Genomic DNA, 25474 nt, shown 5'->3' with positions numbered 1-25474 from the left:
ACAGGGCTGTAAATGTTTCAGGGACAGGGTTATGATTTTGGTAGCTGGTGGTGTGCCCTGATGAGACCCCAGCGGGCAGGGGAACCGTGAGGGCCACCCCCTCTCACCCTCCCCGGTGGGGCTGGAGGGTCCCTGCCCTCGGCTGGGTCGTCCCCTGCTTGTTGGGACTGAGCTCTGGCACGCTCGGTGCATGAGTGGTCCAGGGAGCTGCCGTTGCGGGCTCACCGCCTGCATCCTGTGCCCGCATCCCCGGCACGTGGGTGCTCGCCATCGCCCTGGCTGGTGCAGCTGGATGTGGCGAGAATTAATTGAGCACCGGCCGGAGGCGGCTTTAATTAGCGCTGAGGCGGGGGGGAGGATGCCCAGGCACCGCTGTCGCCTTTCCCTGCCGAGGGGGAGATGCCGGGAGAGCATCCAAGCACCGCCAGCCCCCATTGCCATCCCTGCTCCCACCGGGAAAGCGGCTTCATCCGCAGTACGGCACGGCAGGGCCCTGCGGCGGCAGCAGGCAGGAGTGACGGGCAGCTGCCTCCAGCACAGCCCCGTGCCCGGGGTGCTGCGGACACGGCCGGGGAGCCGAGCGGCACCCACGGGGGATTTGAGCAGAGTCAGCTGGGAAAGGGTTTGTTTCTGGGCTGGAAAATAAAAGGGCAAAAGCAGTTTGGTGAAATAACCATTTTTTTTTGCTCGTTTTCCTTGTTTTCTTCTTACCCTTTGGGCTGGAGCTCCCGAACCCCTGAGTTTCCCTTCAAGGCCCAGGCTGGACAGCCCCAGGCTGGGACACCAGGACGGACGCATCCCAGGGCCACCCCACTAGGCACCCAGGCGTCCCAGCCCGCAGGGAGGGAGCTCGGTTCAAAGCTTTGCTGGAAACCAGCAGCTCTAAAGCCCGGCAGGATGGCGAAGCTGGTCCTTACACTCCGAGCTGGCGGGGCCTGTCCTGGCTGTGTGTCAGGGGCACAGCGCGGTGTGTCTGTCCTTCTGGCTGTCCTGGTCTCCACCGGGCTGGCAATGCTGGTGCCCGGGTCCTCCGCACCCTGGGTGCGATTCAGCACGGCTGGGAAGGGAGGGAGAGACGTGGCGTGCCGAGCTGGTCCCTGTGCTTGGGGTAAGGCGCGGGATGGGGATGGGGATGGAAGACAGGGATGAGGAGGAGGATGGGGGTGGAGGATGAGCATGGAGGATGGAGAATGGGGCTGATGATGGAGCATGGAGATGGAGGTTTGGGATGAGGATGGGAATGAGGAGGAGGATGGGGATGGAGGTGGAAGATGGGGATGGAGATGGAGGATGGAGAATGGGGCTGATGATGGAGCATGGAGATGGAGGATTGGGATGAGGATGGGAATGAGGAGGAGGATGGGGATGGAGATGGAGGATGAGGATGGGGGATGGAGGATGGGGATATGTATGAAGGATGGATATAGAGAATGGGGATGAGAATGAAGATGGGTATGGAGGATGGGAACGGGGCAGCTCTGAACATTTCCAAAAGCTCTAATCCAGGCAGCAGAAAGTGCCTGTGAGCTGAAAAGCTGTTTTGACCTCGCCAAGCCCCAAGGTGGCATGTGGAGCACCAGCAGGGATGATCGGAATCCCAAAACACGTGGGTGAACAGCTCGGCAAAATGGGAAGAGAGGGATTTGCTTGGTAGTTTCCCTAGCACCTCCAGCCCATGGTGCCAGGGGGTTTGAACCCTCATGGGTGGCACTACGGGGATTTGGGTGGTGGGGACAGATGCCAGTGACTGTCCCTGGCCGCATCCTGCAGCCTTCAGGAGTCCGTGGGGACAGGACACAGCACTCGCCCCAAGACGCCTCCTCTCCGTCTCAGCAAGGCAGCCGGGCAGCGGGCTGCCAGTGCTTGATGATTTGTGGGTAATTACTGCAGATAATGAAATATTTAACCATCATCTTTATTATCGGGGGTAGTGCTGAGCCAGGCAGGAAGCTGCTGCCATTCGGGCAGGGCCGTGCTGCCTTCGCTGCTGGGTTTGGTGCTGGGTTTGGTGCTGGCGCGAGCTGGCAGAGCCGGGCGGTCCCCGCGCGATGGCCGGTGGATGGAGGTTGTGGCAGTGACGGCCAGCCTGTGTCCCCGAGCTGTCCCTTGCGGGTGCAGGGCTGCCCCTGTGCATGGCATCTCTGGGGGTCTCCTTTGGGGACAGGGAGGGCAGAGGCCCAGCCTGGGGGACATGGGCTCCTTCTGCCCCCAGGCTTTGTCCCCGTTGTCACCAGAGGTGTAGGACTGGCTCTGTTTTCCACCCAGGGCTTTTGCCTGCGGCCGGGCTTTGCTATTGATATCTGGAGGGGGTGCGCGGGTGGTTTTTCTCTTCCTTTGTTTTCCTGCCCGTGCAGCGGCTGAAGCAGCGTGGCTGGTGTCAGCTCTCACGGTGGATATTGCTCACGGCTGAGGGGATGCAGTGCAGCTTCCATCCCCGGGCTGGCTCCACCTGCCTGGCCCCGGGTGCAAGGGGGATATCTCCAACCGCATCGTTTTTACGGAGGCAGGGAGTGTTTCCCGGTGGGGTCTGCTTTCCTCCCCCACCATGCAGCCCTCACCCACAGGTACCGTCCAGCTGCCGGTTTGTCTCACACGCTCCTCCGTCTCCCCGCCCGGCTGTATATCCCACAGGCTCTCAAGGTTTCACAGCAATGAATTTACCCACTGCCAGGCTCAGGATAAAATTAATTCCCGCTGGGGAGCAGCAAGCAGAAGCTGCTGTGGAAAGCATCTTCTCCTTCTCCCTCTCCTTCCCCGAGCCTCTTGGTGGGTGAAGGTTTCCCGGTGGGGAGCTTTCCGCATTCCCAAATTTCATTCTTGGTTTTTGGCTTCGTGCCCTGATGGGAGAAAGAGGAAGAGGAGCCCCCAAGCCAGGTTTTTCTGCAGCATCTCTCCCATTTGTGGCCCGGGGCCACCCTGGGGCGTGGAGAGGCTGGGGTCCGGGGTCCCTCCTGGGCAGGGAGAGCTGAGCAGGGCAGCTCTTTGCTGTGGGGTGTCATGGACCTCAAAATGTGGGTGCTGCCCTGCCTGCTGAAGGCAAGGGGGGACCGAGGGACCCTCCGGTTGCTCTAACAGGGCTGAGCATCCAGGGGGTGCAGAGCCCCGGCCAGCTCCTGCTCCACCGGCAGCATCTCCTGCTGCCTGCTCCTCCGTGCCTCTGCGAAAACGAAGGCTGCCGGCTCCTCTCCACACGGTAATAATGGGAAAAAAAAGCAAAAAAAAAGCCTTGTAATTAAGCAGTCAGCTGCTGTCCTCCCTGGGCAGGCTCGTCAGGAGATGAATGAGTGCGTGGGGCAGCCAGTGGCAGCAGGAAAGCCGGGATTGTCCCTTGGGGATGCCGTGGGGTAGGAGGTGCCTTCCCACTGGGCTGGGACCCCCACCACCCTGGGGAGGGCTCTGAGGCTTTTTCTCTCCTTGAGCAGCAGAGAAACATCCTCGAAGCCTCTCGCGGGTGATCTGCGCTCCCACCCCGGCTCTGTCCCACCTGGCACGGCCACAGAAAGCTCTGAACCGTCTGGCGTCCCGCTGGAACGGCATAGTGGGAATGGCGAGCCCTCCCTGGGCTTGAAATGATGCGGATCAGTCTGTGGTCCGTCTGTCCTGCTTTCATGCCCTTGTTCAGCTGAGGGATCCCTCCTTCCCTAGGCCAGCGCTCGGTCCCATCCTCTGCGGGCAGCGTGTGTTGGACACCCCGGACATCACAGGCAAGGATTGTCTGCTTCTTGTGTAGGGAAGACTTCTCCCTGCAGCAGCCCCTGAAACCTGATGTGCAGGCAGCACCCATCCTTGGAAAAGCCTCTCCGGCAGGGTCCCTGGGGTGGAAACACCCCAGTGAAACGGCTGCTGACAAAAGCTGTGTCTCCAAGCCCAAACCCGGCTTGGAGAGTCAGGGAGGGTGCTCTGCTTTCGCCCCCGATCGTTTCTCTTTGTGTAGGACTTTGCAGGAGAAGCGTTCACTTCTGCACCGCTTTGGTAATGAAGGCAGCAGATCTGTAGCTGGAGCATCCCATGCTGGAGAGAGGGTCCGTGCTTTGGGCAGGGGAGCTGGGGCATCGCAGGATGGGGAAACTGAGGAACAGGCGCTCAGCCGTGTGCCAATGGCCTGAGGTCGCTGAGATGGGGTTATGTCTGTCTGGTTAATCCAGGAGATTTGGGAGCATCTCCTCCTCCAGGCTCGGGGAGCATCAGCCGGAGCCTCAGCGCAGCAGTGCTGCTCAGGAACAGTTGTCCTCTTCCGAGGGGTTATTTTTGGAGCCAAGTAAGGATACATTGACTGTGGTGGCGGAAGAAGGAGGCAGGGACACGTGAAGGTGAAAGAGCAGGGAGAAGGCAGGCGGGCAGCAGCCGGTGGGGAGCCTCTCCTCCCCTTGCAGCGGGTGCCAGGCCATTGCCGTAGGGCACCGGGCCATTGCCAGAGGGCACCGCGCCATTGCTGGAGGGTGCCAGGCCATTGCCAGAGGGCATCGGCAGGCGTTTGCTGGCTGGGCCAGACATCAGGATGTCCCACAGCTGCATCCTCACCGGCCAGTGCAGCCGGGGGATGCAAGGGGTTATCTGAGGTCTTTGGGTCCATCCCTTTGCTGGATGGGAAAAGTGCCCGGGGGTGTCCCCAGAGGACTGTGAGGACGGATGCCTGTACCTGCTCCAGACCCGCACCGGCTGACAGCAGGGTCCGTGGGGCTCGGAGGGACCCCTGCCCACCTGTCCTGCTGCTACCGTACGACTCCGGGCACCACAGACCCACGCTTTGCCAGGCTTTCCCCGGTACGAGGCTGGCACAGAGCATCCTCCTCTCTTTCCCATGAGCCAGCTCTCACGGCACGGTGATGGGAACAGCCCCAACCTTGCTTGGCAGATGGGGAAACTGAGGCAAGGGGCAGGAAGGGTGCTGGCAGAAGACCCAAGATCTCTCAGTTGCCGTCCCCATCAACCTGCCGTGCCTGTGCCTCTTTTGAGATGAATTTTGCCTTCAGGTCCTGGCAGGGTTCCCCCGCTGTCATGGGGTGAGAGGGAAACCGGGGCAGGCACTGACCCCTGACTCTTTCTCTCCCTCCCAGGTGCTGCCGGCAGCGAGGCTGCCCACGCCAGCATGGCTCTCTACAACAACGGGGCCGACGTGCCTTCGCCTCAGGAAGCTTCTAATGGCTTTTCACAGCCCGGTGCCTCGGGTACGTGGCACAAGGGCGAGGAGGAGGTGCGGATGGTGGAGCCCAGCCTGGTGAAGAAGGCTCACCGGGAAATCCTGGACCACGAGCGCAAGCGGCGGGTGGAGCTGAAGTGCATGGAGCTGCAGGAGATGATGGAGGAACAGGGGTGAGTGGCGGGCGCTCAGGGCTGGGTTGGAGATGGACCCTGTGGCTTGGGATCCTTTTGACCTGCTTGCACCTTGTTCTCCTCCTTTTTCCTCTCTAAAAAAATACCTTGATGTGGCAAATGTTCCCTTTTGGAGGTAAATCTGCTTTGGGTGTATCGCACAGCTTTGGGACGGACTGGTGGGTTGGTTTGTGAAGCTGAATGCCTCCAAGCAGCGCAGACCTAGGAGTGCATCCACACACGTGTTGGAGGCTTGCTCCGGCCTCTCCGCTTGCAAATCTGGGCTCCCGGCTTGTTGTGCCGGGAAAGCAGAGGCAGGAAGGAGGCAGCCATCAGCGCTGCCCCGCGTGCCTGGGATGCGAGATGGTCCTTCTCCGTCTCTCGTGTTGGGGAGATGAAGGAGAGCTGCGGTTTAGCCCCAGGCGAGGCTGTTTTGGTGCTTCAGTTTGTTCTGCCTTCCTCCTTCCCCCCCGATTTTGGGGTGAGGGGATCCCCACCACCCTGCCATGCCCCTGGCCGGGCACCATGAGCTACTCCCCAGACTTTTCACCCCTGGGAAAGCAAAGGGTGGGGGGAAAACCTGAGGGGCTGGAGAGCATCCCTGCCTGGGTGGGCAAGGAGGGGCTGGGGGGCCAGTGGGGAGACCCCCATCCCTGCCAGCCCCATGGCTGTGCCGCCGGCTGCCCCGGCACCAGCCAAACAGTCTGATCTCCCTGACAGCTCGCTAAAACCTGATGGATGGAGCAAATTCTTCGGCACACGCGGGTAGACGGGGACTGGTATCAGCTGGGGAGAAGGAAAATGGATTGAGGGAAGGCTTCGCCAAGGCTTTCATTAAGAGTGCAAGCGTGACCTAGAATTAAATTGTCTCACACAGACTGGAATAATGATTGTGCCTAATTTGTCGTTATGGAAATAAATAAGGCTGACCTGGCGCCTTGGGGAGCCCAGAGCCTCCTGTTGGGTTCCCGCACCCTACTAGGGATCTTACTACTAGTAGTATCATTACTGCAATGGGTAATAGCAACATTGCAATCAGTATTGTTGTTATTGCTATAATTGCCTTTGCTATTATTAAGGCTATTAATAACGATGACGGTGATACACCGAAATGATAATATAATTACAGTAATAATCTTGGTCCACCTGGTTAATCCTCCGCCTGCTCTTCCCCTCTGCACAGGGCTCTCCGGGGGCGTTGCACGGGAAGCGCTTTGCACCCCTGGGGTTTCTGCCTGGGCTGGGGGTTGCACCCTGGCCACAGCCTCGGGGGAGTTATCTCCAAGGGCAGGGCCCCCGGGATGAACGGGTGTGACAGCAGAGGAGGATTTGCAGGGATTTACGTGCTCCCTTGTTTCCTTAAACGCGGATGACTCCTCCTGCCTGCACTGTATTCGGCTGCTGCTCGCTCCGGGCTGCCTGCGCCGTTATTCCCTGCCTTTCTTCCAGAAAAGAAGCATCAGCAATTTTTCTTCCTTTCCCAAATCAGTTCTATGTGTTAAATGCAAAAAATAAAATCCCTCCAACGGGGTTGTAAGCAGTGCCGGGGGGCGCAGGAGGGAAGGGGCTGGTGGGGTGCTCCTGCCCCCATCACAGGATCGCTGGGTGCAGGGGGGGGTTCCTCACCTTGGCCTTGCCCCCCTGCAGATTTGCTAATGGCCCAGCCACAGTGGCCCATCTGTCACCTCCTGTTTGGCCTCGCGTCCCCTCTCCAAGAGCATTGGCTGCGTTCGTAATATGCTGCAGCAAATGCTCATCTTCTCCGGCAGACATCTTCCAGCTGCCGCTGGCCGGCTGATGCCCACGGGATGGCCGGGGCCAGCGGCTCCGTCCTTGCGGGATGGCTGTACTCCGCCCAGGTGGCTGCACCGCCATTGAGGGTACAGTGCAGAGCATCATTTCGGGGTCCTGCCCTGATTTTGGGGCCCCCCCATGCCCAGGCAGGGTGCAAGGTGAGGGGAAGCAGCCGGGTCTGCCTCCGTGCCCGGTTAGCCACCCTCCTTCTGCACAGGAGTCCTGGCCAGCAAATGAGCTTGTTAATATTAATTCCCCTCTTCTCGCTGCTCCCCTTCGTGGGTACCGCAGGGGATGCGGGTGCTGCCGCATGCTCCTCCACACCTAGGGGCACCCGAGGGCACCCAGGGGCACCCACGGCACTGCGAGGGGCATCGCCGTCCGCAGCATGGGCTCTGCAAGGTGCCAGCCTTGGGGACCATGTGGCTTGGCCAGGCTGTGACACCCAGTTTTCTGGGCTCGTTAGCAGCGATGTTGATGGGACGTGACGGCGAGGATGGGCCATGAGCAGCCCCTGTAGATGGTGCAGCTGAGGACGGGGACACACATGGAGCCTGTCCCCTTCCCTCCTGGAGCAGCAGGGTGGCGGTGATATAGGGCCCCTCTCCCTTTGCCCTGTCCCCAGGAATGATGGTGCCGAGAGCACTGCGGGTCCCTCCACCGCATCCCTCTGTTTGGATGGTTTTGGTCGAGGGGGATGCTCGGGTGCCCTTGTGCAGCCACGGGATACAGCACGGGGCTGTCACCCCTCCCTCCCCGGGGATGCCTCGGGGGACGGCTGGAGTGCCGTGGTTTGCCGCGGCTGTTCTCAGATGCCAGGGACAAAGTGATTAGTGTCTCTCGTTAATAACCCTGCAGTGGCCTGAGTCAGCGTTCAGCGTTAGCGCAGAGCTGGCTCGGCTGCTGGGGCCCCGGCGCAGCGCCGGGATGAGCGAGGGAGGCTCACGATGGGATGGAGGTACCCAGTGCGAACCCTGGCCTCGCCAGCTGCAATGCTGGTACTGCCGAGGGGATTCAGCAGATATGTGCCCCAAAACCTGAGGCAGTGGGGGGGAATGGCAACCTCATGGTCATCCTCTTCTTTTACCCTTTCCTGATGTCCCTTCTTCTGCCGAGCACTGCTGGGAGGGGCAGGCAGGAGAGAGGAGGGCATGGAGGGTGGTGGCAGGGCACCAAGCAGAGGGACCTGCTCTTCTCCAGGCACTGATGACTGTCACCATGCCACCAATCCTTCTGACCGGCCCCTTGGGCCACATGTTGCTCCCAAAGGTATGGAGGTCCTCAGCACGTCACTCTGGAGCCCACGCTCCAGCCACGGCAGCCCTGACCATGTCTTTGCACATCCAGGTACTCCGAAGAGGAGATCCGGCAGAAAGTGGGGACCTTTCGGCAAATGCTGATGGAGAAGGAAGGCGTGCTCACCAGGGAGGACCAGCATGGGCGCCAAATGTAAGTGAGGCAGCTCCGAGTCAGCCCGTCTCTCATCCCAGAGAGGCACATCCCAGATTTCCTCCGACTATCGATGTGTGGGTGGAGGGATTGATGCAGAGACAGTATATATAGGGATGGTTGGATAGATGAATGGACATAGAGCGGTTATATAGGGTTGGTTGGATGGATGGAGGATTGGTTGATTTGATGGTCGGTTGGTTGATTTGATGGTCGGTTGGTTGGTTGGTCCATTGGTTGGTTGGTCCATTGGTTGGCTGGAGGCAGGGTTTGCCTCTCTGAGGCAGGATCCTCCCTCTGGAGAGGTTAGAGGTTATCCTGCACTGGTCTTTTGGAGACCTTAGAGTGCTGTACAGAGAGGCCAGCATTGCAGGGCTCCTGTCCCAGATGAAGAAACTAAAGCACAGAAGGTCTTGATGCTTGGCTCACCCCACCAGCTAGTGGGAGAGACCAAGCTGCAGGTTTACTATGCCTCACCTCTGCCTGCTTCTGCCACTTTCGGTCACCTCTCCTGCTCTCCCCGGGGCTGAAATTGCAGCTTCTGCCTCCATCCAGGCAAGGGCACTGATTTCTAGTCCTTGCTCTTAACTCCATAATGTAGAATAGTCCTCCTGTCTCCGGCTGTGAGGCTGGGGTAACTCAGCTTGGCTGGTGATGCTTCTGCAGGTTGGCTGCTGTTCTGTAACCCCAGAAATATGACTGTTAGCAATAATAATCATTAATAATAGTAATAATAATTTCTGCTGCTAGAGGCCCAGGCTGGATAGGCAGGGCTTGAGCCTGCTTCTCACCTGGGTAGACCCAGAGCCTGTGTCTCCGTCAGGCTGGTGTGACCCCAAGGAGGCCCACGGAGGAAGATTCTCCAAGGACCTCCTGCCCCATGCCTCTGCCTCCTAATCGCTCCTCATGCTGCCTGGTCCCTGGGGGCTGCTTCTGCCCCAGGGGGGCTTGGGGCTCAGGTTAGGTGTCCAAAGCAGCCCAGCTCCTGCTGGGGACGTGCCACTCACTCCTCTTGCCCAGCGCAGGACTGTCCCCAGCCTCGCGAGGGTCCGCCCTGGCTTGATGATGATTTATCTGTGTGATGCTTAATGGCCCAGGCAGCGTGGCTGGCCCGGCGTGCACCATCCATCAGCCTGGAAACCAGGTCACTTGGGACAGGAATAGATGCTGCAGGTTCACTGAATATTAATGCTTCATTAGGGTCAGGAAATCAGGGCGAGCAGGAGGCAGGGAAGCCATGGTGCGGGGGGGAGAGCCTTCCTCCCACTGCTCCGCCAGCACGCCAGGCAGGGAGGGACACAGCTTGGCTGTGCCCAGCCTGGGATGGGGCACATGGCCCTGGGGCAGCACAAAGCATTCAGGGTCCTCCTCCAGGCAGGAAAAAACCAAGGCATAGGGAAAAGCAGCCTGCCCGGGTCACCAAGCATCAAGCCCAAGTGTTAACAAGTGGCCTTTGCCCATGGGGGCATGAGGCATCTCCAGGGCATCCTCCCTGGGCGGGATCCTTGGGGCTGGCGCTGTTACGAGCACACAGGGAAGCCGAAGGTGTGCTAAGGTTACCCAGGCAGCTCTAGCTGTCACCTTTGCTGGCTTGCTTTTGCAAAACGAAGGGTAATCATTAAAGATTAGCCCAGGGGCTATAAATAATAGTGCTGAGCTGGAAGGAGCTGTCGCAAAGCAAAGGATTGCTCGGGGGAGAGCAAAGCCGGAGGCGCTTGGAGAAGGCTGGTAGGAGCCAGCTCCAAAGGAGGTGGCTCTTAAAACAGCAGGGAACTGAGCTGCCGAAGCCCTTGCCAAAGGATGTCCTGGGTGCAAAAGGCTGCGCTGGTTGAAGAGGCTGGACAAGGGAGTTAAATAAACTTTAAATAAAGAGCCCCAGCCCTTGCGGTGGCTGGGAGAGTACTCAGCAAAACATCTCATGGTCTGGTCCTGCTCCAGCACCTCTCTGGACTTTCACAGCTCAGTCTTTGGCTGCCAGGACTATGAGTCTGAACCAGCTGCTCTTGTTTCAAAGCAGATGCGAAAGCTCAGCATCGTCTGCAAAACTCCCCAGGGGAAACTGAGGCACTGAGCAGGGCCGTGACCACCTGAGTCCCTGGCTTGCTCCCTGCACTCTTCCAGCTCGTCTCTGTGCGTGCACAGCCTGGCGATACAGCCCAGTCCCCAAGGAGTAGCTGTTTGATGGACAGGCTGGTGGGATGGAAAACAAACACAAGCGTGTGCCGGGCGGGGAGGGATAATTGGGGCAGCACAAGCCCGTCTCGAGCCGCTGAGCACAGCTAATGGGTGCGATGCTGGCAGCAGGCTCTGGCGTGGAGCACTGCCCGCTCACGGAGCAGAGTCCAACAGGGAATTGTCCCTATTTGCTCTTCTCTTTTCCTCTTTTCTCCCCCTTCCCACGGTTGGGTGGGTGGTTGAAAGGCCATTCCTGCCTTTGGGGCACAGCCGAGGCAGGAGTCGCTTGGAGAGGACCCAGAAAGCCACGGCTGCGGTGTGGAAGGGAGCCCAAGATCCACTTGAGCAATCATCCACGGTCAGGGGGAGGATGCCTCGCTTCTAGTTTTGGTCCAAACCGTTTTTAATTGGGTTAAACATCCATGCCTGTGCCCAGGGATGCCAACACGTGTGGCTCTTAGATCTGCCATCTGCGGCTGGGAGCATCCCTTCACTCAATTGGAGGTTCTGGCCGGGCTGCCAAGGGACCACTGCCATGGGGGCTGCGCTTCTCCACGGGCATCCCCTGCCGCGTGCCTCTGGGCTGGGAAGGGTGGGGGAGCCCACGTCAGGTTTCTGAGGGCAAATCTCCCTTGGGAAGCAAGTGCCCAAGCTGGTGTGATGCCGGGCACCCCCCAGGCACGGCCGCATCTGTTACAGTTCCCTCCAGAGCACCTGGATGGCCGCGTCCCTCCCGGGGTGAGATGTCCTACATCCCCCAAGAACAAACGAGAGGCTCCCAGGGGGGTTTGATGCTCCTGGGGCTGATGGCAGAGGAGGACTGGGGAGGTGGAGGGCTGCAGGGAGAGGCTGGGTAAAGACTCCTGGGTCCCTCCTGCCTGCCCGGTCCAGCTGCCAGGCCTCTGCCAAGCCCTGCCTGCAGCCCCGGTAGTCAATGGCAACCTCCCGCCGGTTTCCATGGCAGCAGCAAAAATTAATGCTGACGAAGTCGCTCAGGAGGGAGAGGAGACCCCGGTGGCTCCAGGCCTGATGTCTCCCCACCCCATCTCGGCTGGCCCAGGGGGCACATCACCCATCACCTGCCTGAAGCTCTGATGCCGAGGTAGCGGCACGCTGGGGCGCCGACCTCAAAGCCTGGATCATCCCGGGCAGCTCCCACCGGCGGGCCGATAATCCCCCAAATCCCCCGAGCCTCCTGCCAGCTCCTCTTGCCCTGATCTGGCCCCGCCACCTACCTGGGCTGACCCCAGCCCCCCACTCAGCCATGGCACGTGGGCAATGCCAAAAGGGGCTCTGAATGATGCCGGGGCTGGACCCTGCGGGGAGATGGTGGCCCGAGCCCTGGGCTGTCCCCGTGCCAGCCTGGCAGAGATTCACTGCAGGGACAGGAGCCCCAGGAAGACCCTGAGAAGAACCCCCCCCACCATATGGTGACACCATGGGGGGTTTGCTGCATGTGGACCTCAAGCGATGTGACCAAGGTCCCCTGGGGATGCTGTGGCAGAGGGGATGTCCCCCAGCTCCTGCAGCCGTACTGGGACTGCCCCAGGTTTCCCCACCAGCCCGTCCAGTGGGAAACAGGGAATGAGGAGCCCCGAATTAATTCTGTGCTTCCTCCTTCGGCAGCGTGATAGAGAACCATCACGGGGCAGACGGGGAGGAGTATGCGGCGGAGTACCCCGACTATGGCGAGGGCTGCCTGCTGCAGTGCGACTGCTCGGCCGAGTGCTACCGCGAGGACAGCGGCCACCGCGAGTACAGGTCTGGCTGCACCTTCAGTGGGATTTTGGGGAGCGGGTGTGCACAGGGAGGGGATGTCTCCCTGCCTGCCAGGCCCCTGTTGGGAGACATGGAGGCCCGGAGAGCCACGGACAGGCATCCTTTCTCCCGCCGACACTGCCTGCTTGCTCCCACAGGCTGAAAAGGCGCTCGAGCAGCTCCACCTCTCCTCCACCCAAGAAGAAAAAGAAAAAGAAATCAGGTCACCGCCGGAGCCGGTGAGTCCCCAGCTGTCCCTGTGCAGTCCCCCTCTCCTGGGTGGGCAACTCTCCTCCCAGCTCACCCCTTCTCCAGGCTCTGGTGGGGCAAGTCCCCCACTTTGGGGGGCAGTGCACCCCCGAACGTGCACCCTCAAGAGGTGCAATGCATCTGCATGCACCGGTGGTGCAATACACACACGTGTGTGCGCACACACAGAGAGCTGTGGGACGTGCCACCAGCCCACCCAACTGCACACACTGGTGGGACCTTGCCCAGTCCGTGCTGGGAAGGAGCCGGCTGCCGCAGGGCACAGCACCGGGCAGGATTTGGCTGCCTGAAGGGTCTGGCTCCATCCACCCACTGGTCCCCTCTCTGGTTAGAGCTGGCTGGCTGGGTAGGATGCTGTCGCTAATGTCCCTTTCTTCTCTGCCTTCCCCGCGGCAGCAAAAAGAGGAAACCTGGCTCGGAGCGCAGGTGAGTGCCCGCTGGGCTGGGTGGGCTGCGGGGTCCCCACCAGGCATGCAGGGCCACCAGGCACGGGCTAGCCTCCGCCACCCACTGTCCCCCTCTGAAATCCCAGTAGGAATTGGCCTCCCCATCTCCTGCTGGAGGCTGCAGAGCCCACGAGGTGGCAATGGGACACAGCGGGATTTGGGCGCTCCGGCACCAAAGGCAGCTGGAGCCCTTCTGCTAAAAGCCCCTTTCTATCCCCCACCCCAAATCCCCCCAGGAAATAATTGCCATGTGATGTTTGTGCATCCCGTGGGTGATTCCGGGGAAGCAGGGTGCCGGGCAGCGGCGGGATGGGGCTCCCCTGGGCCACAGGGATGGGGCTGGGAGGTCCCTTGCTCCCCCTTCAGGGGCACCCACTTTCCCCCCCCCCCTCAGCTGCGACAGCTCTTCACCCATCCGCAAAGAGAAGAAAAAGAAGACTGGAAAGAAACACAGACGTGACAGGTAGGATGGACACCACATTGGGCTGGGGACAGCAGGGCTGGTTGGGGACAGTGGGGCTGCCCAGGCCCTTGGGCTGGGGCGGGATGGAGGCATGGATGCTGGGATGGATGCTGATGGCTCTTCATGGGGCCATCACCTCCTCACAGCAGCTGTCACCTGCCCCATCCATCTTGGGGCCACCCCCCCTGCCCTTGTCCCCAAACCCTGGAGCTGCCCAGCCTTCGCTCCCCGCTGGCCGGCTCAGCATGTCTCCTTCATCTCTGCCTCCTCTTCATCCCTCAGGTCTGAGTCGGGGTCGCGGAAGAAGAGAAGACACAGGTGAGAGTGACAGCTGCTGGGAGCCACCCCATTGCCACCAGCGCTGGCTGCCAGCTTCCCCTGTCCCCTTCCCCTCTGCTCACAGGGACAGACCCCATGCCACCGGGCAGCGGATGGACCCGTTGGGCACGGTGGGTGTGAGCGTGGGCTGCCATCACCCACCGTCTGTCTGTCCATCCCTTGCCTGGTGAGCGTCCCCCTCACCCCACAGACGGGCACTGCTGGGCGTCCCCCACCTTGGAGTTGGCACAGGGCCACTCTGGGCTCTTGCAGGGTCCCACACGGCTCCAAATGTCCCCTGGGGGAGAAGCAGTGACACCAGGCAGCCATGGTGAGGGCAAGCCCTGGCTGCGCCCTGCTCTGCGGATGCCCTCTGCCAGCACCGCTCTTTTAGGGTGAAAGAAGTAAAAAACAGGCAAAGGGTGCCCGGGCGGGCACAGGGGCTCAGAGGGGGATGACGCAGGGCGAGGTGAGTGGAGGGGTGACAACAGGCCCTGTGGATGCCGAGCAGAGCTGGAACACCCCTTCCCACTGCCACCCCCTCCCACTCGGCCTTGCCAAATGGCACGTGGCACCCCATGGTCCCCCCAAAGCCAGCTGGGACCCCCACCACGGTGTGAAGCTCAGTGGAGCCCTGCTCCAGGCAGGTCCTCCCCATCGCTCCTCCTGTGGCTCAGGGGGGGCTGGGGAAGCCCCCCCTGGGTGCTGCCCCTGCTCCTGTCTCTGCAGCTTGTGGCACTTCCCGCAGGTCCCGGAGCCCCAAGAACAAACGGAAAGAGAAAAACAAAGAGCGTAAGAGGTGAGGGGCCGGGATGGCGGGGGAGAGCGGGGCGGTGTGCCTCCCTGCGTGTCCCCCCGCGGCAGCTCAGCCTGCCCCTTGGCCCCCCTGGCCGCCCTCTCCACAGGTCCCGCAGCGAGTCCCCGGCCTGGCGCTCGCACCGGCGCAGCTCCTGCAGCTCCCACAGCGCCTCGCTCTCCTCCGACGACAGCGGCTCCAAATCCCCCGGCAGGTAGGGGCAGCCCGGGACCCCCACCCCTACCACCAACGGCCCCCTAGCCTCCGTTTTGGGGGGCAAGGAGGAAGGTGGCAGAGGTGTCCCCATGGTGGGGACCCTTATGGGATGCAGGGTGGGGAGGCAGGTTGCAGAGGTGTCCCCGGGATGGGGACCCTTATGGGGCAGAGGGTATGGAGGTGGGTGGCAAAGATGTCCCCACGACGGGGACCCTTGGGGATGGAGGGAAGGGAGGCAGGTGGCAGAGATGTCCCCGGGATGGGGACCCTCGGGAGGATGAAGGGGAGCAGGATGATGCTGTAGCAGCTGTGTGGGGTTTGGAAACGCGGGGTTTCAATTTTGAACTGGAGAAAGCACAAACCACCAATTTTCACCCCGGTTCTTGCATCGGCAAACCACGCCCCGCCATCTCAGCCCAGGCTTGCAGCCGGCACCCTCTCGGAGCCGGGCGAAGGGCAACGCCATGCCAGGCTCAGGCCAGGGGGGATGCCGGCGGCTTACGGTGCGGTGCCCCACAGGCTAAGCCCCAAGCGCCGGCAGGATGGCCCCAAGGGCAGCAGCGCCCGCTCCAGCCGCAGCCCGTCCTCCCCCTCGCCCCGCCGCTCGGCCTCGCCACACCAGAACGGGCACAAGGGCAGCGCCCAGAACGGCCGCCACAGCCACGGCACCCCGCTCCCGGAGCCCTCGGATGTACGTAGGCTTTTCTTGGATCACCGTTCGCTTCCCTTCCCTCCTCCCTCCACAGGACCCCCTATCCCGGCTCTCCTCTCCCCTCCTTCCCCACTCGCTCGGCTCCCCCCTCACCCAGCTGGGGCACATGGGGGAGATGCGGAGTGCAGGCTGCACCCCCTCCAGCACCCATCACCCTTCCAATGGGTGCACAGTCTCCCTGGGGGAGTCAGCCCATCACCTCGGGGCAGGTATCGGGGCAGCCAACAGGTCATCCCACCCCCCCCGCAAAGCCACACATCACTCCGAGGATGTCACCCCCCGGGGATGGCGGCTTGGCAGGCCAGCGTTACCTGCCAGGGTCACCACCGGGCTCAGCACCTCCCTGGGCGTAGATTGAACCCAAACAGCCAAGAAATGGGCAAAGCTGGAAAATTCTTGCTTCCCAGCCAGCCCCAACCCTCCCCAGCGCTTGGGACCCCAGCACCCAGTTTGTGCCCAGCCTGGGGACTGGGGTTAGGCCAGGCTAGGGATTGGAGGGGGTTTGGTGCTGGGTGCTCAGGTTTTAGGAACTCAGGGTCCCCGTGGCGGGTGACATCGGAGCTAGGTGTCCCCAGCTCTGCCTTAGCACCCTGGGGGTCCCGGTGAAGCCCGGGGGGCTGCTCCCACACTGAGTGGGGCAAAGCCCTAACCCAGTGGGACCAGGGGGTCAGCCCCAGTTTAACCAGTGCCAGAGTGGCGAGGAGCCCGCTGCGGCTAGCGGGGGGGCTGGAGGCAGAGCTGAGCGAAGGCAATGCGCTGGGGGACCCCACTAATGGGGGGCACACAGGTCCCCGCTCGCTCCAGGGGACTTTATTCCCACGGACAATGTGCTGCGGGGACGCTCCGGGCTGGCAGCACCCAACGCTGCCACTGCAGTGCTTGTGGGGCCAGGGACACCCCAGAAAATGGGGCCAGGAGCCCCCCACCCCATACTCACATCCCCTTTGCCCTACCCAGCTCCCCCTCCCCAGCCCAGCACCCCCCAGCAGCACCCAGCACCCTGCCCGCCTCTCGGGGCAACTCTATGCTTTCTTCTTTCCTGTGGTTTTGGCTGGGGTGTGGGGGGGGTTCGGGTGCCGAGCACCCACCCAGGCACCCGGCTTGCCCCACTCTCCCCTTGCCCACCACCCCCAGCACCCAGCATCGCCCAGGCCGCCGAGCTCCCACGGCTCCCCGGCACCAGCGGGACTTTTCTCCGACAACTTTCTCTCTCTTTCTCTCTCTCTCTTCTTTCTCTCTCTGGTTTCTATTTTTTTTTTTCTTTTTAATCCCATCTGTGTTTTTCTTTAGCCTCCCATTTGAAAAAAACCCAAACGGTAATATACACTTCCATTTCTTGCTCAGCAGAAGCAGGGACGAGGGGGAGGGAAGGGCAATGAAACGTGCTTTTTTTTTCCCCTCCCTTGTTTTAGTTTCCTTTCTCATGATTTCTTTTCTTTTCCCTTGTGATGTACAGAAATGCAAACAATATATATCTCTCTTATTATTTCCCCCCTTCCCGTCGTCGTTGTGTTGTTCTAGAATTTTTTGCTTTTGTGTGTGTTAATGTGGAGAAGAAAAAAAAAAAAGCAGATGTGTTTTCTAAATATTTACGACTGCTGAACATTGTATTTCCATTTTCTATATTTTGAAGAAGGAATTTAAAAGGGAAGAGAACCGAGCAGCTCTACACCGCAAAGGTAGTGGGCTTGCTTCGATATCACGGAGCGAATTGCCCTTTGCCTCCTTGAATTGGCTACTGCCCCATTGCCTCGGCTGCGGCCGGATCCTGCTGCCGTGGGGATGGTTTTCCTCCATGATTGCAGGATGAGGCCGCTGGGTGCTGGGTTATCCCCCCCCCCAAGCTGAGCACCCCGCGGCCATCCTGCAGCCAGGCACCCGCATCCTGCATCCCAGCAGGACGGGTGCTGAGCATCCTCGGTACCCGCCCCCCCCGCCACCTCTAGATCCCCCAAAAGCACCGGACTCAGCCCATCCACCCAGGGCGAGCCGTGCCCCCCCAGCACCCCCAGAGCTGCCGGGACAAAGGGGTGCCCTGGGGCGCTGCGCCGCGTTGCCTTCCCTTTTAAATACCCAGTCCCGTCTCCATCCATCCCTGCTGCTTTCCCCAGCCTTCCTCCCGGGTCTCTCCTCCTCCTCCTCCTCGCCCACACGCACCCTCCAGCCCCTCTTTCTCTCCGGTTTTCTTTGGGCCAACATAGCCCAACAACGCTCGTCGTGTCCCATCTCCATCCATTGCCTTCCCTGCATGTTATCCGGGATTTTGCCATGTTATGTAGCGACTTTTTAAGACCAAAATGCAGCTGGGTTATAGACACCAGCCACCAACCCCACCCCTCCGCGGCTGCCCCGCTCCGCAGCCGGCCACAACCTTTCCATTTAAAAAAAGAAAAATTAAAAACTAAAGAGCTAACGAGACCAATTTACAAAATTCTAAGCAAAGCAAACGGGATTAGCTGAGGGGTCTGGATCGCCGTACTAAAGAGTCCTTGTCTTTTTCCCATTCTGCCCTCCAAATGTGGAGATTATTGTTTTCTTTTTTTATTATCGCATTCCTGTCACTGCCAATTGCGAAGGTAGGTATTTCGTCCACCTCTGCACGTTCACTTCTGCAGATGAGCCTGTTGAAAAGCACCGTAGCTTGATTTAATGTTATTTTCTCTTTCTTTCTGACTTTCTTTCTCTTTCTTTCTCGCTCTCCTTCTCTGTCTCTCTTTCATTTTGTCTCTTTTTGGTGGCTATATATAATTTTTTTTGATTTGTATGGTTTTCCCCAGTTAGCTGCAAAGCCATGCTCTTCTCTTACATTCTTTATTTATATTTTTTGCCCTGTCCACGTAATATTTTTTTCTTTCTTCCCCCCTTTTCTCTTCCCCATCTCCTTGTGCCGTCGGTAGAATGCATTTCTGTGTCTTTCAGCCCTCCAAATTTGTGTTCCTTTCCATCCAGGGGCCGAGCACGGCTGCTCCGTTTAAGTCCCCCCCTTAGGGGCCGGGTAACGAAGGCAAACATAATTAGCGAGAAATAGGGGCAGCGGCCAGAGCCTGTGGGTGGGAGCGGCAGCAGATCCCGGGCACAGGGGGTTTCGGGGTGGATGGATGGGGCAAGAAATGAGAAATGTGGGGAGATGTGTGGGTTTAGCCCCTCCTTGGGCCATGATGAGAAAAAACCCCAACAATCCAGGGAAAATATTGGGGAGCTGCAATGGGGAAAGGTTGAAATCTTCCTCCGTGGAGAGAGGCAGGTCCAGGGCATCACGGTCCCCGAGGGGCAGGGGACAGCGTCCCAGCCCTGGCTGTCCCAGCCCTCCAAGCCCCCAGACTGTTTTCCCTTTTGGGCTGGGCCTTTGCCAATTTGGATTTATTTGGGATGCTTTTCCTTCCATTGCCTTCCTGCACGCCTGGGCAGGAGTCCCCTCCGCCCCTGCCCCGGGGTTTGGGTGGGAATCCCGCAGCCCGCAGCATGGCTGGCCGGTGCCAAAATGCCGCCCTGGGAAAGAGGAAACCCCTCTCTTTCTCTCCTCTTCTTCCTCTTCTTCTTCTTCATCTCTGCTTTTATTTTTCCCTGCCTGTATGCGGGGCCAGGCACAGACTCGACCGACCCCCCCCCTTCCAGGGCTGCTGCACCCCCTTGGAGGGGTCCGTGTCCCCCAGCGCTTGCAGGGCGGTTTGTGGGGTGGGCAGGACTGCCATCGCCGCCAGCCTCCCCCCTCGCTGGAGCGATCGCAACAGCGACAGATTGTTAACCAAGAACCCCAAATCCCCTCCGTTTTGGCTCCAGCTTGCTGGTCTGCAGCTGGAGGGCTTGGCTTATCCGTGGGGACAAGGAGGTGACGGGGGACGTGCCACCGGTGGGGTGCGGAGTGGCTTCTGTGACCCCCCCCACCTCGGGGTGCTGGGGGACACGGTGGCTTAGTGTCCCTTTTGCAGCATCTTCGTGGCGGTCCCCAGGCTCCCACCCTGGCGCCTCGCCCGCTTCTCTTTTGGGGGAGAAAAGCAGCATTTAGGAGGTCCTCAGGGATTAACCAGCCAGGCGTGATTGGGGCGAGGGGCCAGCAGGGAATGGGGGTCACCGGCCCCCAGCGTACCCCCGGGCATGGTGACACTGGCCCTGGCACCACCCCAATCCCCTTGGCCCCTGTTAGATCCCCTTGGCCAGGCTCAGTGCCGCCCCGTGCAGGATTTACCCCTCCAGGGATGCTCAGGGACCCAGTGCTGGGCTGTGGCCAGGCAAAGGAGCCCCCCAAAGCCCCCTCAGCCGGGGTTTGCCGCCTTGGTTGCAGCCAGCAGCGCAGGAGCCGTTTCCACCCATCTTTTTGGTCTAGCGGTGTTTGCAAAGATGGGGGGGAGAATCCCAGGCAGCGGCTGCGGCTCGGAGGAGCTCAGATATTTGGGAGCCGCTGCGTGCCGGACCCCGGGGCCGGACAGGCCCCCCCAGCTCTCAGCGAGAGCCCGGCACGGGGCCTTGGCCGCGGCGGTGGCCCAAGGTTTCCCACCCCGTAGGAGAAGTGAGTTGGTTTGGTTTATTTCTCCTCTCTCTGGCTCTGTCTCTGTCTCTCCTTCTCTCGCTCTTTCTTTCTCTCTTGCATTTTTGTGAATCTAATGATGCACTTATATTGCCCCGCTTTTCCCTTCTCTTCATACCTTACCTACTAAAGGAGGAAATGCCACTTTTTTGGTAAGTGGATGTTAACCAAGAGGGACTTAAAAAAAAAAAAAGCATATAATGGAAAAAAAAAAGGAAGCAGAAAGCAAAGTCTGTGTTGAGTGCTGATGAGGACTTAGCAGTTCCCTGCAGAGTCACAGCTAACAGCTCAATGCGTGTCCCAGGAAGAGCTCAGAGACATTCGTTTATCTCAGTAACGAGGACATTTGTGAAGTTTTGCTTTGTTTTTTTAATTTGATTTGATTTGATTTGATTTGGATGGTTTTTCTTCTTTCTTTTTTGGTTTCTTTTTGCCTTCTCGCCCCTGGCCCCCCACCCCCCGCCTTGCCCTCCATTGTCGCTCTGTGCCGTCCTCCTCATTTCTTGATTCGTTTTAAGCCAAAAGCTGTACTATCTATAAATACTACACGTATCTGAACATATATCTCTCTATATATGTGCATGCCTCTGTGTGAGCAGACCCCCCCCCATCACCTCCAGCCCTCTTTGGTTCGACCTGTTCCCCCCGGCTCCGTCTGATTTACTCTCCCCCACCTCCCCTCCTCTCATCTTTTCTTCCCCCCCCCCCCATTTTCCTCCCTTCGTTTGGGTTTTACCCCCTTTTCCCTTCCCCTTTCTTGGTCTGGGCAGGCGGGCGCTGGGGTTTGCTTTATCCCCGCTCCAGGTGTTTTCGGGGGGGGTTATTTCTTTCCCTTCGAGCTTTCCCTCCCCGACGACTTGGGGGTTTCTTGGATTTATTTTTTTTTTTGTTGCTCCCATCCTACCCCTTCCTTTGTTTTTTTTTTTAATTTTATTTGAATTATTTTTTTTGGCGTTTTGCATGCGGAGGTTTGCATGACCCACGTTGTTGAGGGCGAGAGGAAGGTGCAGGGTAGCGTCTGTGTAGCCTGCCTTATGCGATGTGCGTTGACGTTGTGAACCGCGCCCCCGGCCCGGCGCCCCCCATTAAAATCCCCTTTCTCCTTCTTTCTTCTCTTGTTCCCCCCCACCACCTTTCCCCCCTTCTCTCTCTCTCCCCCTTGCCAGAGGCCGGCCTCGGCGTCCCCCTCTCCACGGGCTCACAGCAGGACGGACCCGCCGTCCCCCCGCACCCGGGGGGCCCGACACGGTGCCCGCAGCCCCCGGTCGCCCACACCGGAGCGAGCCAAGCACGGCCACCGGCACCGCTCCCACAGCGCCTCGCCGCCGCCCCGCCACCGCGGCCAGAGCAAGGGGCGGCCAGCGGCCCCCCGGGAGCCCCCGCCACCGCCACTCAGCCCCGCCGGCTACAGCAGCGACTCGGAGGGCTCGGCGGGCTCCCACCCCTACCACCCGCCACTCGGCCCTGACAGGAACCACGGCGCCCACGCCAAGAAGTAAGGGGGTCCCCAGGATGGGGTCATGCCGTCCCTGCTGGCACACGGGAGCTGGTCTCCGGTATTTGGGGTGCAGCCCCATGCAGGCACCCCAGTTCCATCCAGGGAAAGCTCTGGGGGGCACGCTGGGGACCAGGGCGGGGCTGGGGTGCTCAAGGGATGGGTACGGGGATGGGGACGGGAACAGGGATGAGGTTGAGGATGGGAATGAGGATGGGGATGGGGACAGAGATGGGGAAGGGATGGGATGGGAATGGCATTGGGGACGGGGATGGGGATGAGGATGGGGATGGAGATGGGGATAGGGAAGAGCTGCAGTGGGTCAGTGCCAGCGCACTGCTGGAAGGGTGATCCCCACAAGGGATTATCCCAGCGCGAAGGCCAGTGCCTGGATGGCTGCGTGGGATTACAGCATCCCGCAGGGTGCAGGATCCCAAGCAGGTGAGTGCCCCATGCTTTATAATCAGGGGTGCAGCCCAGCCAAAAATTGGGGTCATGTAGGTGCGCTCGCTGCTCCTCCATGGGAACCTGGGGTCGCCGGCTCCCGCGGGGACACCTTGCCAGCCACGGCGGGCGAGATGCAAAGAGGTGCTGGGGTTTGCCTTCGCAGGGTGAAGGAGAGGCACCACCGGGGCCGGCCCAACAGCAGCTCGGAGTCATCGGCCAAGCACTCCCGGCACGCCTCGGAGCGGAGGAAGAGCCCATCGCCCAGCCCCGGCCAGCGCAGCAGCTCCTGGAGCTCCAGCGGCTCCCTCTCCAAGTCCCGCTCCCGCTCCCGGGAGAAGAGAGCAGGACGCAGCCGCTCCCGTTCGCCCTCGCCGAAAAAACCCGCCAGCAGGTCAGCCCCCGGGGGGGCCTTCAGCATGGGCGGCACGGGTACCAGCAATGGGCTTAGAGAGCATCCATGGCTCAAGGTGGTCCCGGCTTCTCCGGGGCTCCAGGAGGGGGTTGCTGGTCATTGCTGGCCCCGGTGGCACTGGAAGCACCAGCCCTGGGTGGGGGTGTCACCCCTGTGGGGGGCTGCTGTGCACGGGCTGTCCCTGTATCCCACCCGGGACCCCATCCTGCACCCCTGACGCTCCTCCTCATGGTGTAGAGAGAAGGACAACGAGCCCCGAACACGCCACGGTGACCCCGATCCTACCCGTGCCCGGCGCCGCTCCAGGAGCTACTCCCCAATCAGGAAGAGGAGACGTGACTCCCCCAGCTTCATGGAGCCCAGGAGGATCACGAGGTGGGTCCCGGCACGCGGGGAAACCTCTGCTGTGGCTGCTGGCACGGCCCGGGGCTGAGCAATGCCCCCAGCCAGCCCTGAAGGGTGGGTGGTGGGTGGGTTGGTGGGTGGGTGGGTGGACGGAGGGATGAATGGATGGATGAATGGGTGGGCGGATGGGTGGATGGGTGGATGAGTGGGTGGATGGACAGAGGGAGGGATGAATGGATGGATGAATGGGTGGGTGGATGGACGGACGGACAGGTGGATGGACGGACGGACGGACAGGTAGATGGATGGATGGATGGATGGACAGACGGATGAGCAACTCTGCAGACAGATAGATAACCCTGAGGCTGACCAGCTGGGCGAATCAGCTGGCCCAGACAGATGGATAACCAGACTGCCTCCAATATTGCAACCTTCTCATCTCTTCCCATTTTGAGGCATGAAAATAGGAATTGGTTTTAATCCAGGTGTGCATATTCCAGCACGATGTACGGCTGCGAGCGTGTCTCTCCCCTGCCCTCCAAAAGCCAGTTTCTCCTCCTTGAGATCCTATTGACTCAGGATCCTGGGCTGTAAGACAGGCAATATTTAGTGCCAGACGAAACACTGTGTGCATATATAGTACCTCGTTAGCATGCAGCGCTGGCGCGGTACCAGCAGCGAGCTGAGATTACCTCGTTCCTGACCTATTTGTCTCTCCTGCTATCAGCTGGGAGATCGGGGCCATGGGGTGGAGGAGGCTGGATTTTCAGAACTCAGCTCTGGCTCGCTGTGGGAGGGGTTTTATGTTGCCTGGGCTGGGCTGAAGTTGTAAGGAAGGAGAACAGGAGAAATACGGCTGATGTGGTGGGTCAGAGCTCCCTGCAGCCCTCCCCGATGGACACCCTGTAAAGACCGTGGGCTGGGAAAGCTCCTCCCAGCCCAGAGGAAGGTTTCCCAGCCTGAGTACCACCAGCTGGTCTTGCATCCCTCCCACTCCATCCCTGAGCTGGGTTTTGCCAGGATGTCACCAGGAAGGTGGCAAGGTCTGGCTGGAGGACGCAGCCCATGGTCCCTGCGGGGACTGTCCCCCCCATCCCTGTCACCTAGCCCTGGGATGGATGGGGACGGCAGACCCAGCTCTGCTTGGAGCAGAGCCATTTCTGTGAGGCTTAGAGGATGCTGCAGGGAGGGGGCAGCCAGGCAAACACCCCCAGCCCCTCTCAGCTGCCCCATAGCCAAGCGAGAAGCCCCAGGGCCTTTCCCTGCCCTCCTGCCCTGTCCCCAATCCCCATCACACCCGCCACCCCAGGGTCCGTCACCGTGTGGTCCTGCCTCAGTGATGTCAACTTCTCCTTTTCCATTTCATCCCAAGGTCCCTCTCGGAGAGCATCGCCGCCAGCCTGGCTCCCAGGGTAACCTCCCCCCTTCCTCCTCCTCCTCTTCCTCCTCCTCTTCCTCCCAGACCCCTCTGTGTCTCCTCACACCCTAGGATGCCTTCGGCACCCAGCTGTGCCTGTATCTCTCTTTGGTCCCACTAACACTGGGCCAGGAGAAGGGGGCAAGGGGCCGACTCCTGCACCGGCTCCAGACGTCACTGCCCCCCATGTCCCCCCATCCCTGCTGCCCCCATGCTCCCCACATCCCTCCTCATCCTCAGGCGCCAGCGGGCCGCAGCTCGCCTCCCGCTAATCCCGAACGTCTCTTTTTCAGCAGCTTTCAATCTTTGGTGTCTGGGAAACACAAAAGCCACATTAACCTGCTCACTTTCTGCCCTCGCCGCTGCCTAATCCAGGACTAACACCCCCGGGGGGCTGGGGAGGAGGAAGGGGATGGAGGGTGGGGGGAGATGCTGGGCAGCCACGTCCTGACACCATGCAGCTGGCCCGAGCCTGGCCACCCTGCAGGGATGCTCGGCCGCCCTGCGGGGATGCTCAGCCTTGCCAGGGAGCCGGTGCCGGTCCCCCTCCCCGAGCTGCCGCCGGGGGCCTGACTCAGTTTCCCTTTTTCCATTTGCAGCGCTCGCAAGCGTCCCATCCCCTACTACCGCCCCAGCCCCTCGTCCTCCAGCTCGCTGAGCACCTACTCCTACAGCCGCAGCCGCAGCCGCAGCTACGACAGCTACAGCACCAGCCGCAGCCGCAGCCGGACTCGCAGCCCCCCCAGCCGCTCCCGCAGCCCCAGCCGCAGCCCCAGCTACAACAGCCGCAGCAGCTCGGAGAGCGCCGGCTTCTGAGCCCCCCCAGCCCCCGGCCGCAGCCCCCCGCCATCCCGGCCATACACCCCCCCACGATGCCGCCTGCACCTCTGGGGGGGACGGGGACCACCGGGCAGGTGGCAAAGAGCTGGGGGGCTGCTAAGGATGGACCTGGCGGCGGGGGAAAAGTTGGGGGCCGAAAACTCAAATGGGTCCTTGCGTTGCCCTGGGGGGTGTTTTGGGGGTCGGGATGGGGTGGGGGGGATATCTTTTTATTTCTGCGAGCACCGGGGTGGGGCGGGATGGGGTGGGTGAGCACAGAGCGAGGGAACAAATTGCTCAGCAG

At 60.6% G+C, this 25474-nt stretch overlaps 1 protein-coding gene across 1 annotated transcript; it reads left to right on the top strand.

Annotated features, from left to right (window-relative positions):
* Positions 1–5089: 5089 nt before the first annotated feature.
* SRRM3 (serine/arginine repetitive matrix 3) lies at positions 5090–25167 on the top strand. The gene is made up of 14 exons (XM_059829456.1): positions 5090–5313; positions 8455–8556; positions 12358–12492; positions 12648–12728; positions 13156–13185; positions 13600–13668; positions 13951–13986; positions 14735–14785; positions 14892–14996; positions 15518–15689; positions 21402–21730; positions 22341–22568; positions 22827–22964; positions 24951–25167. Exons 1-14 carry the CDS (start codon positions 5090–5092, stop codon positions 25165–25167), a joined length of 1917 nt encoding a protein of 638 aa, XP_059685439.1.
* The last annotated feature ends 307 nt before the right edge of the window (positions 25168–25474 follow it).

This window comes from Gavia stellata, chromosome 25, assembly GCF_030936135.1.
Source record: "Gavia stellata isolate bGavSte3 chromosome 25, bGavSte3.hap2, whole genome shotgun sequence".
NCBI classification, from domain to species: Eukaryota; Metazoa; Chordata; class Aves; order Gaviiformes; family Gaviidae; genus Gavia; species Gavia stellata.
The sequence above is the reverse complement of the archived record's forward strand: the minus strand, read 5'-3'. Positions and strand labels throughout refer to the sequence as shown.